The 12,542-nt window shown below is 45.9% G+C and overlaps 1 protein-coding gene across 1 annotated transcript in view; it reads right to left on the bottom strand.

Annotated features, from left to right (window-relative positions):
• USP53 (ubiquitin specific peptidase 53) overlaps positions 1-8,704 on the bottom strand; it is a 73,197-nt gene extending 64,493 nt beyond the window's left edge. The window contains exon 1 of the mRNA XM_082242999.1: positions 8,383-8,704. Within this exon, the coding sequence (XP_082099125.1) occupies positions 8,383-8,529 (147 nt within the window). The 5' untranslated portion in view covers positions 8,530-8,704. The remainder of the gene's footprint in view (positions 1-8,382) is intronic.
• Positions 8,705-12,542: the final 3,838 nt, after the last annotated feature.

Raw genomic sequence — 12,542 nt, 5'->3', positions numbered from 1 at the left:
GTGCAAATAAATCAATGAAATGTGAGTAAGGGCTCTTTCACACGGGCGTTCCGTATGTCCGTTTTTCATCTCATCCGTTTGCGGATGAAAAACGGACATAATGTATCTCTATGTAAATACGGATGTCATCGGATGATCATCCTCTGACATCCGTTTTTTGTCAGTTCAGTTCAGTTTTTTTGAACGGAGGAGAACCCTATTTTTTCTTCCTTTCAAAAAACGGAACTGAAGCAAAAACGGATGTCAGTGGTGTCATCCGCAGACATCCGTATTTACATAGACATGCATTATGTCAGTTTTTCATCCGCAAACGGATGGGATGAAAAACGGACATACGGAGCGGATGACACAAGTGTCATCCGTGTCCGTTACAAAAAAAAAAAAAAAGGACCCGATCGGGCAAAAAAAAAAAGGAACGCCCGTGTGAAAGAGCCCTAAAGAAACAGTGAATTTATTTAAAAAGAGCCTGTCTGTTTAGGTAATGATTTTATTTCAGCTGTGAGCACTCAATACCTGCTCAGGGGAAAACTACTTGCTCAACAGTATAAATGAACAAAAAAATGGAATATGCACGACATACATAAACGTATAAAAATGTTCACATAAAAAGCCTGGTTAAAAAAAGGTCCTAGTTGTGCACAGAACCTTTGTTCTTTGATACAATACTTCAGAAACTACTGGCAGATGCATAGCACAGTGAGATCACATAAAATACACTGTATTTCTGCAATGATTAATAGACCCAACTAGCATCCATAAACATCGTTGCTTACACAAGTCCATGCAAAACTATTTTGTTTGGATTTGCACACTCCATGTTAGGGAACACAGGCTGAATACCACAAATACCCAATGACAGGACTTTGCATACATTCAATGAGTGCAGACATTTGGGGAACTCTGCTATATACAGTATATACACATGGACATAGATCTGACAGCGACCAGACATAACATGACAAAAGGATATGCACAACACGTGTGCACCACTGACTGACATACTGCAGCTGATTTATGACTGTTGAAGCAAGAAGTCCAACTATTGTCCAGAAGGATTTCACCTCTCCAAAAGAAGATTAAAAAAAAAAAAAAAAACATTTGACTGCTCTGAACAACCATGTTTTTTTTTTTTTTTTTTTTAAACCAGTTATCGCTGACATACTGCTCATCTTACAAAGCTTTAGCATCTTTATTAAAGCTTAAAATATCTTCTTTAGCCAGGTGACTGTAAATATCACTGGACTCAATCACTAGGCAACATTACTATATTTATCCTGGTGTGTTGGCTTTGTGAATTCTGCCTATGGTATAGTTAGGTACATGGATGAAGCCAACTACAGATACACAAATGGAGACAATACACAGCAGCCTTTCTTAAAGGGGGAACCAAGGGGATCAGCAGCCTTTCTTAAAGAGGGAACCAAAGGGATCAGCAGCCTTTCTTAAAGGGTGAACCAAAGGGATCAGCAGCCTTTCTTAAAGGGTGAACCAAAGGGATCAGCAGCCTTTCTTAAAGGGTGAACCAAAGGGATCAGCAGCCTTTCTTAAAGGGTGAACCAAAGGGATCAGCAGCCTTTCTTAAAGGGTGAACCAAAGGGATCAGCAGCGTTTCTTAAAGGGTGAACCAAAGGCATCAGCAGCCTTTCTTAAAGGGGGAACCAAAGGCATCAGCAGCCTTTCTTAAAGGGGGAGCCAAAGGCATCAGCAGCCTTTCTTAAAGGGTGAACCAAAGGGATCAGCAGCCTTTCTTAAAGGGGGAGCCAAAGGGATCAGCAGCCTTTCTTAAAGGGGGAGCCAAAGGCATCAGCAGCCTTTCTTAAAGGGGGAACCAAAGGCATCAGCAGCCTTTCTTAAAGGGGGAGCCAAAGGCATCAGCAGCCTTTCTTAAAGGGTGAACCAAAGGGATCAGCAGCCTTTCTTAAAGGGGGAGCCAAAGGCATCAGCAGCCTTTCTTAAAGGGGGAGCCAAAGGCATCAGCAGCCTTTCTTAAAGGGGGAACCAAAGGCATCAGCAGCCTTTCTTAAAGGGGAAACCAAAGGCATCAGCAGCCTTTCTTAAAGGGTGAACCAAAGGGATCAGCAGCCTTTCTTAAAGGGTGAACCAAAGGGATCAGCAGCCTTTCTTAAAGGGGGAGCCAAAGGGATCAGCAGCCTTTCTTAAAGGGGGAGCCAAAGGGATCAGCAGCCTTTCTTAAAGGGTGAACCAAAGGGATCAGCAGCCTTTCTTAAAGGGGGAACCAAAGGGATCAATAATCATCTTTCATCAGTTCCTGTCCCTCGCCTGCCTCTTCTTTGTGCCAGTCTTTAGCCATCTTCATTGGCCAGCGCTGGTGATGTCATTCCAGCACAAAGACAATGCTGGCGCTCTAAGCTAACCTGCACAGCTCAGTTTAAATCACCAGAGAAGACAGTAAACAGGCAGGTAGATGCAGTTTATTGCAGAAGAGACACCGCATGCCTCTCCTGCAAAAAAAAAAAAAAAAAAAAAAAAGTCTGCTTGCTCGCTGTTTGCTACAGACAGAGGAACTTTAGTGCTCCTTTAAGCTTTGTATCAAAGGGGAACCTTTAAAATAATGTTCAGGCCTCAGGGAATTCCTGTTAAAATAAACGAATCTGGGGTCTTTAGGAAAATGCCCCTCTCATGAATGCTACCCCTACAGACTGCTAAAAAGATCACTGGTGTCATGCAGTCACTAGGAGATGGGAGGTCAATCAGTCACAGCTCATGGAACGCCTTGCAAACTCTAGGGGACCTTGGTTGAGGCTGCTATACAGTGGGGGGGAATAAACACTGGGGAACAGAATCTGGACCAGCTGTGCATAGAAACCAGGTTCTATCTTCATTTTAAGTTATGTTTTAGAAATGACAGCTAGAAGCCAATTGGTTGCCATGCACAGCTGCTCCAGTTTTAGTAAGTTCCCTCAATGTATGTAGGTATATGAAAACACAGCCATCTTACACCAACATGAAATGACACGGACCTAGCCAATGCATGCCGTCACACCATTACAGTACACACACTTACCAAATTGTCACCATACAGCACTGACACTACAGAAATACACCCACACTGGGCCGTGTGAATGAAAAAGAGTCTGAAAGAATAACTGCATGCTCTTAGCAATCAGAATAGTTTCCCCCATCTGGCCTGGACACACAAAAAGTGTAAATGGAGTGGTTGCTATGGGCAATACTTGAGCAAAACAAAATATGCAAGAATTACATAGTATAGACTAACCTTTCTCAACCTTTAATAAAATTGTAAAGGCAGACGTTTATTTTTCTATCTTAATGCATTCTAATGCATTTGATTCATTAAGATAAAAAGTCTTCTGTGTGTAGCAGCCTCCCCAGCACCCCCAAATACTTACCTGAGCCTTATTTCTATCCAGAAAGGTCCACAAGTCCCTCGGCCGTCTGGACTCTCCCTCCTGATTGGCTGAGACACAGCCGTGGCTGTCAAAGTCAGTTAGCCAATCAGGAGAGAGAGGGGCAGGGCCAAACAGCAGCTTAGTGTCTGAATGTACACACGGAGCTGCAGCTCAGCTCGGGTGCCCCCATAGCAAGCTGCTTGCTGTGGGGGCACTCAATAGGAGGGAGGGGCCAGGAGCAGCAATGAGGGACCCAAGAAGAAGAGGAACTGGGCTGCCCTGTGCAAAACCAACTGCACAGAGACGGTATAAGTTAGGGATCGATCGATAAATCGCTTTTTCAGGGCCGATACCGATTTTTCCACCACCGTTCAGGGTGATAGCCGATATTAGGTTCCAATATTCTGCACATCTAAAGTTTTTATTTTTACACTGTTCTTTTAATTTTTTCGATCACTCTTTTGCTGTCACAAGGAATGTAAACATCCCCTGTGATGGTAAACAGCAGTGACAGGTACTCTTTATGGAGGGATCTGGATACCCCAAACCCCTCCCCTGCACTTAAAAGCATTCAAAATCGCCAAGTTTGGCTGTTTTGAATACTGTATTTGTATTTAAATCTAGCACCTTTAAGCCCCCGTTCACATAGAGGCGACCTGTGAGGCGACCTGGTCGCCTCACAGGTCGCCTTCCATAGGGAAGCTGCGGACCCGTTCTAATAGGAGCGACACAAGTCGCTCCGACTTAGAAAAAGGGTCCGGAGCTTCTTTGGGGCGACCAGGAGGCGACTGCCATAGACTTCAATGTTATGAAGTCCGTGGCGGCCGCTCCGAGATCGTGGCGCGCTGCTCGCACCGCGATCTCGGAGGTCGCCACCCGAAGTCGGATCGCCCCTAGGTGAACGGGGGCTAAGGCTCCAGTAACAAGAGTGACATTGCCTCTGGATTACTACATCGGAGACCGAACGCGGACGTCCACTGCCCCTACTTGTAATAACAGCCTAGTGGCTGCTTAGCTGCATCAGTTGTTATTACAAGAAAGCCGACTGTCGGCTCTAAAAAAACAGTACTGCGGGGGGTGATGTCTGTGGCTGCAGGCACTCTGGTACAACCACTCAAAGCAATAATAGGTGATATCGGCAAGTTTGTGGCTGATGCCTCAACAAAAGTAAATATTGGCCTCTGATAATCAGTTGATCCCTAGTATAACATGGTTTGTTATTGTATTTATTTTTTAAAACGATCATTTACAATCACTTTAATTCCTGCTAGAACCATTGATGACTAGCAGGAACAACGTTCAAAAGCTGGCAGGAATTGGCCACTTTTCAATCCATCTGCTGTGGTCAGGCTGGTGGTACTGAGGTTGATTTATCAGTACAGCCAGCCTTTTTTTTTCCCAGAACGATCGCTGCTGGTTTCTATAGCCACCAGCAGCGATCATTGTATTTTGACGATGGGGAATTCTCCTCCTGTCAGACTAAAATAGCTCAGTGGGAGGGATTTCCCCATCAACACTGGCTGATCGAGCGATTTTACATAATCTATGGCCAGCCTTACATTGGTGATCAGTGGTAAGAATATTCCCTCGCAATACTTTTAAAATTAGGGAAATGCCGCTTACATTGGCGATCATTGGAAAGAATGTATCCATTACACTGGTAGTCAGATTCATCCATTACAGAGAAAGGTGATAACTCGTCCCAGTTTAAACTTATACTTACAGGTAAGCTTATAATAAGTCTTACTTGTAGGTAAACCTGAAGATCTCCTAAACTTATGTTGATTAAAAGATACCGACATCAGCTCCAGCCAATGACGTCACTGTGCGTGTGCAGCGCCAATGTGCTCTGCATTTAGGGAACCCCGAGTGTGCCCTGAATGCAGAGAGTGCCATTCAGCGATCATGACTCTAGTGTGCATGCGAGCGAGTGACGCCATTGCGGCCCAGCCAAACTGCCGGAGAGCACGAACCCAAATGAAGACTGGGTGACTATAGAAGAGCTGGGAGTGGTGACAGCTCAGTGCTGGAGGGCTCTGTTTAAAAAGGTAAGTTTGTCATAATGTACAAAATCTGAAATGAGAAAAGCTCTATTAAAATTGGACTTTTGAGTCACAACATGTTACAATAAAATACTAATTCTTCATTTAGAATCAACACTCAAAATGGTAATCTCTAACAGGTTATATCGATCTTTTTCAAAAGGCAATTTCCAATACAAGCACTGAATAATGCAATACATTGGGAAATGTATTTTATTGTAACACGTTGTGCCTCAAATGTCTCATTTTGGTCGAGTTTTTCTATTTTCCTAATGTGGCACTTCCCTTTCTTTCAACCAACTGGGATAAGTTTGTCATAATGTGTTGGTGTGCGGGTAATAAACCTCCATTACATAAAATTAGTAAGTAGAGTTTACTGCTGCTTTAAAAAGATCACTTGATTCATGCCACTTGCTCTGCCAAGTGGCACTCTCCCTGGAACCATGAAGACACCATCAGGTACCCCAGATCAAGAAATCCCCAGCAACTTGTGGAGGAACTCTGGAGGAGAGGGGCTGTCATAGGCATTGCTGTTGAGTAAGAAGATAGCGGATTTAAAAATCGATACCTCCAGCTGCCCTTAGATCAGGACCTGAACCTATAATGTAATGGGGACATTTCTGGCAGCCATCTAAGCTGCTGTACAGTGTTTATTCTGCTGGCAAACATCACTGTGATCTTGTGTCTCCTGGTGTAGGGCTAGCATCACATATTTGCCTGGACATGGCAGTCTGTTCATTTGAACCTGCAGAAAATTCTGAGAAAAGCCCCTGACCCTTCTTCTAAAAACGCACCAGCAGGCACTATGATTGTTTGCGCCCCTGAAAACATGCGGCAGTTTCAGATGTGGGTGGGGGGTTGCCATTAAAAATGAGTGGCACTCCTGCGCATATGCTAAAGAGCAGCACATTTTGGCTGTGGGTGCCTGGGTTCTAAAGCAGGTGATCCTAGACCCGCATATGGGTGAATGTAGACTTAAACTGGCCATATATTATACAATGTTCTTGTTCAATTTCCTTTAGATTTACCTTCAACTATGTAGTGCAAGGGCCTGACTGATTGCATACAAATTAAAAGTGTTTAGGTCTGACCTCATATTATATGGTTTTTGTAAGTCTAAAGGAAAATTGTACAATACAATTTGCATAGGCTGGCCATACATTATACGATTTTCTTTAGGATTTACCTTTAACTACGTAGTACAAAGGCCTGCATAACTGGATACAATTGAAAGTGTTGTTTAGTTTTGCCCTAATAATATATGGTTTTTGGTAAATCTAACAGAAAATTGTACATGTATGGCTAGCCTTACACTGTACTTGTTCCAGCTTCCAGGCAGTGTCAAGTGGCTAGCAGGTATAGAAAGCCATGGGAGAACACCTGCATAGCAACCAAAACCAACCAGATATGTGCATAGCAACCAAACTCCTGCACAGTAATCCACAGCAACTTGACTGGTCTATAGCAGCCAGCCTCCTGCACAGTAATTTGACTGGTCTATAGCAGCCAGCCTTCTGCACAGTAACCCACAGCAATCCGACTCTCCCATAGCAGCCAGCCTCTTGCACAGTAAGCCACAGCAACTTGACTGGTCTATAGCAGCCAACCTCCTGCACAGTAAGCCACAGCTACTTGACTGGTCTATAGCAGCCAGCCTCCTGCACAGCAACTTGACTGGTCTATAGCAGCCAGCCTTCTGCACAGTAACCCACAGCAATCCGACTCTCCCATAGCAACCAGACTGCTGCACAGTAGCCCATAGCAATCAGACTTTCCCATAGCAACTAGACTGTTGCACAGTAACCCATAACAACCAGCCTCCTGCACAGTAACCCATAGCAAGCAAAGTACCCCATAACAACCAGCATCTTGCACAGTAACCCATAACAACCAGCCTCCTTCACAGTAACCAATTGCAATCCATGTACCCCATAAGCAGCCTCCTTCACAGTAACCTATAGCAATCCAAATACCCCATAACAACCAGCCTCCTTCACAGTAACCCATAGCAATCCAAGTACCCCATAACAACCAGCCTCCTTCACAGTAACCCATAGCAATCAAAGTACCCCATAACAACCAGCCTCCTTCACAGTAACCCATAGCAATCAAAGTACCCCATAACAACCAGCATCTTGCACAGTAACCCATAGCAATCCATGTACCCCATAACAACCAGCCTCCTTCACAGTAACCCATAGCAACCAGCCTCCAGCACAGTAGTCCATAGCAATCCGACTCTCCCATAGCAACCAGACTCCTGCACAGTAACGCATAGCAACCAGACTCCTGCACAGTAACCCATAGCAACCAGACTCCTGCACAGTAACCCATAGCAACCAGACTCCTGCACAGTAACCCATAGTAACCAGACTACTGCACAGTAACCCATAGCAACCAGACTCCTGCACAGTAACACATAGCAATCAATGTACCCCATAACAACCAGCCTCCTTCACAGTAACCCATAGCAATCCGACTCTCCCATAGCAACCAGACTCCTGCACAGTAACCCATAGCAACCAGACTCCTGCACAGTAACCCATAGCAACCAGACTCCTGCACAGTAACCCATAGTAACCAGACTACTGCACAGTAACCCATAGCAACCAGACTCCTGCACAGTAACACATAGCAATCAATGTACCCCATAACAACCAGCCTCCTTCACAGTAACCCATAGCAATCCGACTCTCCCATAGCAACCAGACTCCTGCACAGTAACCCATAGCAACCAGACTCCTGCACAGTAACCCATAGCAACGACTCCTGCACAGTAACCCATAGCAACCAGACTCCTGCACAGTAACGCATAGCAACCAGACTCCTGCACAGTAACGCATAGCAACCAGACTCCTGCACAGTAAGCAGCCTCTCGCACAGTAACCCATAGCGATCGGACTCGTCCGTAGTAGGGAGTAAAGATGGCTGTGCTCTGACACACGTAGTGGGGTGTATGGGGCGCTCACCTGCACGGCACTGTTGAGGAAGCAGCTATTCTGTCCGGGCTCGTTGAAGAGGCCCTTAGTGGGAGCCAAGGAGAGGAGGCTGCCCGGTTGGTAGACCTTCCCCAGGTTCCCCCCAGCCTGGCGGCGGAAAAGCTTCACCCAGGCCATCGCCCTCAGTCCGCGGAAGTAGCGCTGGTCCAAGGCACAGCAGGTGTGTGGTGTCAGGTCACACTGGGTATGTCCGGGCTGTGTCCATCCTTTCCCCTATACACGTGCCGCCTGTCCCCGCTCCGCTCACTACACTGCCAGCAGTACAGACGTGTGAGGAGAAGAGACGGCTGGTGGGAGGGGCCCGAACCGCTCTCTCACTCCAGGAAATCAAAGGAGGAGCTCCTCGGTCTTCAGCTCCGTGCAGACACAGTCTTCCTAGCGCCGGTCACCGCTCCGCACTCCGTGTCACCAGTCCGTAGCTCCTCCGGCCGCTCAGCGTGTCCCTCAGACGTACGTAGCACGTTACGCCGCCCCGTTGTTGTTTTTTGTGTTTCTCCTTTTCCGGGAGCTCACCTGTACGTGACGTGTTAGGGCGGGAGCTGTCCTTCGGGATGCTGTCATTGGCCGGGGAGACCGTGCATGCAGGTAGTGGGCGGGGCCAGTGGATGCGCGTGCTGTGTGGGGTCGTCAGACTGGTTGGAGAGGTGTTGTGGGCGGGGAGATGATGTGTGACCTCCTGCTCCAGATATGGCACAGTGTGTCCAGGCTGGGAGCAGGCTCATTACATAACAAGTCCCGACGTGTCACCGCTTGTTGTTTTCTTATTATCGCTTGTGGCAAAACATTGGCTTCTGTACTGAGTAATTCCTGATGTCATAAGATGGCTATGGCAGCAGGGAGCCCTGGTGTCCAGGCTTGTCACCTGTTGTTGGCAGGACTCTCCCCAAGGCCACATTTAGACCCAAGTGTTTCGGGAACAAGGATAGGAATGCTTGGAAAATGCAGCAAAATACACCTAGATCCCATCGCCCTTGCAGGCTTTCCTCCGCACCTGACTCCTGGTTGTTATAGCTGAGAGCGGAGGAATTTTTATACCAGCCGCTAATGTCTTGCACAGGGGCACCCAAAGACTTGCCTATTTTTGCACATAGCCCTTCACTCTTTCATGATCAATAGGGTGTGGGTCGTAAGACTTGTCACAAAAGTCTCCAGGGGAGGGGGGACACACAGCCTAAAGCCTCGTACACACAATAAGAAATTTGGCCGGGAAATTTCATCCGACGACCGATCTGCCGATTTTCGGCTTGCTAGTATGATGCTTTCGACAGCCGACCCCGACTTTTCGGCCGAAAAAATCCTGGTGTGCAGGCATTAAACTTTTTGTCCTCCGTCAAAACGCGTCCGATTTTCGTCTCATTAGTACAGATTTCGACAGGGAAAAATCTTATGAGCAAGACTAGGCATGCTCAGAGACGAAAGAACACATACAAAACAATCCAACACATGACATCACTTCTGAAGTAGAATTCTGTCTTACGGGAAAATTTGTGTTCAGTCTAGAGCACATTCCAACCAACAGACACCACTCTGGACAAAAGACGGACGACCGGTCAGCGGAAATTCGTAGCATGTGTACGACTCCTTTCACACAAAGTGTCTGCAATCCATTTGCCCAGTGGGGATGGGTGGCTGGTCCGTGTCTGCTTCGTATATGCAGAGCGGACACAGACACTGCCCGCTCTCCTCTATGGGCAGTCAGGTGTAAATGGACCAAAACCTCCAGTAACCTCGCCCAGTCAAACCACTAAATGAGCTGTATGCACACTTAATTGATTAGTGTGCAAAAAATGAATATATTAGGCTGCCAGTACCAAGGATATGATCAAATCCAGACGATAGATAAAAAACAGAAAGGTACAGCGCCACACAAGATGTTGATCCCAATATGCACATGTAAATTAGATGCTCAAAAAAAAAAAAAACATGTTAGCTTATAGAGAAAATTTAACAGGCCAGTCCTTAAATGAAGAGACTATAGCCAAACGGAAGTCCTTATCGTAGGTGGATTTTGAGAAGGAGAAATGGAAAATGGATATAAAGATCCCACTCCCAGGGTGTAATCCGGACCCAATGGTAACTCCACCACAGTGCTCCTCGCAGATAAAGAGCTTTCCAGAATGTGTGGACCCTCAAATGAATGAGTGGTCAATCCGGCATGTGGTATGAATCACACGGGCTCCGTAGTGTATGTAGCAACCATCCAAAGTCTCCAATTCACAAGTAGTACTCAATGCCAGCTGTAATGACTTCCTCAAAGTTCACCACCAGACATACAGAAGAAATCTGCAGAACGTTCCCCTTGTTGCATTTTCTTACTCCCTTCCGGACTGACCACCTGTCCATTTACAGCCAACTGCCATCTGATCTGCTAGATGGAAGGGAACAGATCTACATCCCGGGCTCGGGAGAAGGGGTTGGCAGGAGGGATAGCTGCCCTGGGCGCAGTAGGCTAGTGACAGCAGCTTCAGAGTAGCAAACATTTGTGCTGAGGTTGAGGGTATTTGTGCTAGGAGGGGGGAGGGTTTGCACTGGGAAGAGGACATTTAGGGACAGCAGTGGGTTACAATTAATTTTAAGAGGTAAATGGGGGGGGGGGGATTTGTTTTATGAAGGGCGATTTGGGGAGGGGGGGTTGTGCTAGTAGGGATGATTGGGGGAATTTCTGCTAGGAGGTGAAATCTGGGAGGGGGGGGGGGGGTTGAAGGATTTATACTCGGAGGGGAAATTCGAATGGTAAAGGATTTGTGCTATACAGGGGGATGGTGGGGGGCAAAGATTTGTTCTGGGTTGGGATTTCAACTTTTTTGGGGAGAATTTATGCTTGGGAATAAGTGTGCGGGTTAGTGCTCAATTTTTTGTGGGGGGTAAAGTAGGGGATTTTTGCTGATACATAATCCTCCTACATTTGGGAGGGGGGGGGGGGGGATGCACCATTTGGCATCTTTGTCCCAGAACTGTCCCTATCCATCTGTTTTTAGCGAATTGGATGTAGGCGGGTGTAAACACACACATATGTCCATTTACACCTGCCGCTCCATAGAGGAGAATGGAGGTTCCAATTGGGTACGCCTGAAAAGCAGACAGGTTATTTCGTGAGAGGGGCCTTATGGTTAGGTTCTCTGTCTCCCATGGGGTCTCCCTTTGGGACAGCCCCACCTAGCAGTGTTAATTTTGTGGATGAAAATATGTTCGTTGACTAAATTAATCCTATTTAAGTCAACTAAAACACGACTAAAACAATTCAGATGACTAAAACACAACTAAACCTAAAATGGCATTTTAGTCAAAAGACTATGACTAAAACTAAATCGAAATTTGATGTCAAAATTAACACTGCACTACCACATGAGAATAAGTAGGGGGCAAGCTGCTGTAAGAAAACAAATTAAGAAAAAGGCTTTTCTAATTTTTTTTTCTAATATTTAAAGTTGGTAATATTTTTCAGTTAATATGTGCGATGGTAGAGGTGCACCAAATGGAAATTTTGGTGCCGAAACTGAAAATGCAGGATGCACTTGGCTGAAAATCAAAAATTACAGTTTTTAAAAAGTATATATATTTCTATATATAATTGTATTGTATTCAGCTTTTTATTTAATATCATGAATTTAAATTAATGGGAATTTATAATCCGCCATTATTGGCACCTTTAGTGCAAGAAAGGCTTAAGAAAAATGCATCCCTTTAAATTCTATATATGTCTTCACACTGGTCCATCACGCTTCTGTTGTGGTGTTAAAAATCTTGCAGTTAAAAAAATAAAATGCACCAAAAACGATGTGGTTTTTGAGTCACATAACCTATGAAAAACACACCATAAGCACGGTAAAATTGCGGCAAAATTGCGTGTTAGCGATGCCTCACAGGTCGCCTTAGTGTGAACGGGGCTAAGAGTCGGTTCACACTGGGGCGACTTGTCAGGCGACCTTGGGTCGCCTGCCATAGATTAGCACAGGACCCGTTCTAATAGGAGCGACACAAGTCGCTCCGACTTAGAAAAAGGGTCCGGAGCTTCATTGGGGCGACCTGGAGCGACCTGCATTGACTTCAATGATATGAAGTCCGTGCCGGCCGCTCCGAGGTCGCCCCGGCCAGTGGGGTCGCTGTAATGTGAACCGGCTCTAAATCTG

This window comes from Pelophylax lessonae (genome assembly GCF_965119305.1).
Source record: "Pelophylax lessonae genome assembly, chromosome: 1".
In the NCBI taxonomy this organism is placed as follows: Eukaryota; Metazoa; Chordata; class Amphibia; order Anura; family Ranidae; genus Pelophylax; species Pelophylax lessonae.
The sequence above is the reverse complement of the archived record's forward strand: the minus strand, read 5'-3'. Positions and strand labels throughout refer to the sequence as shown.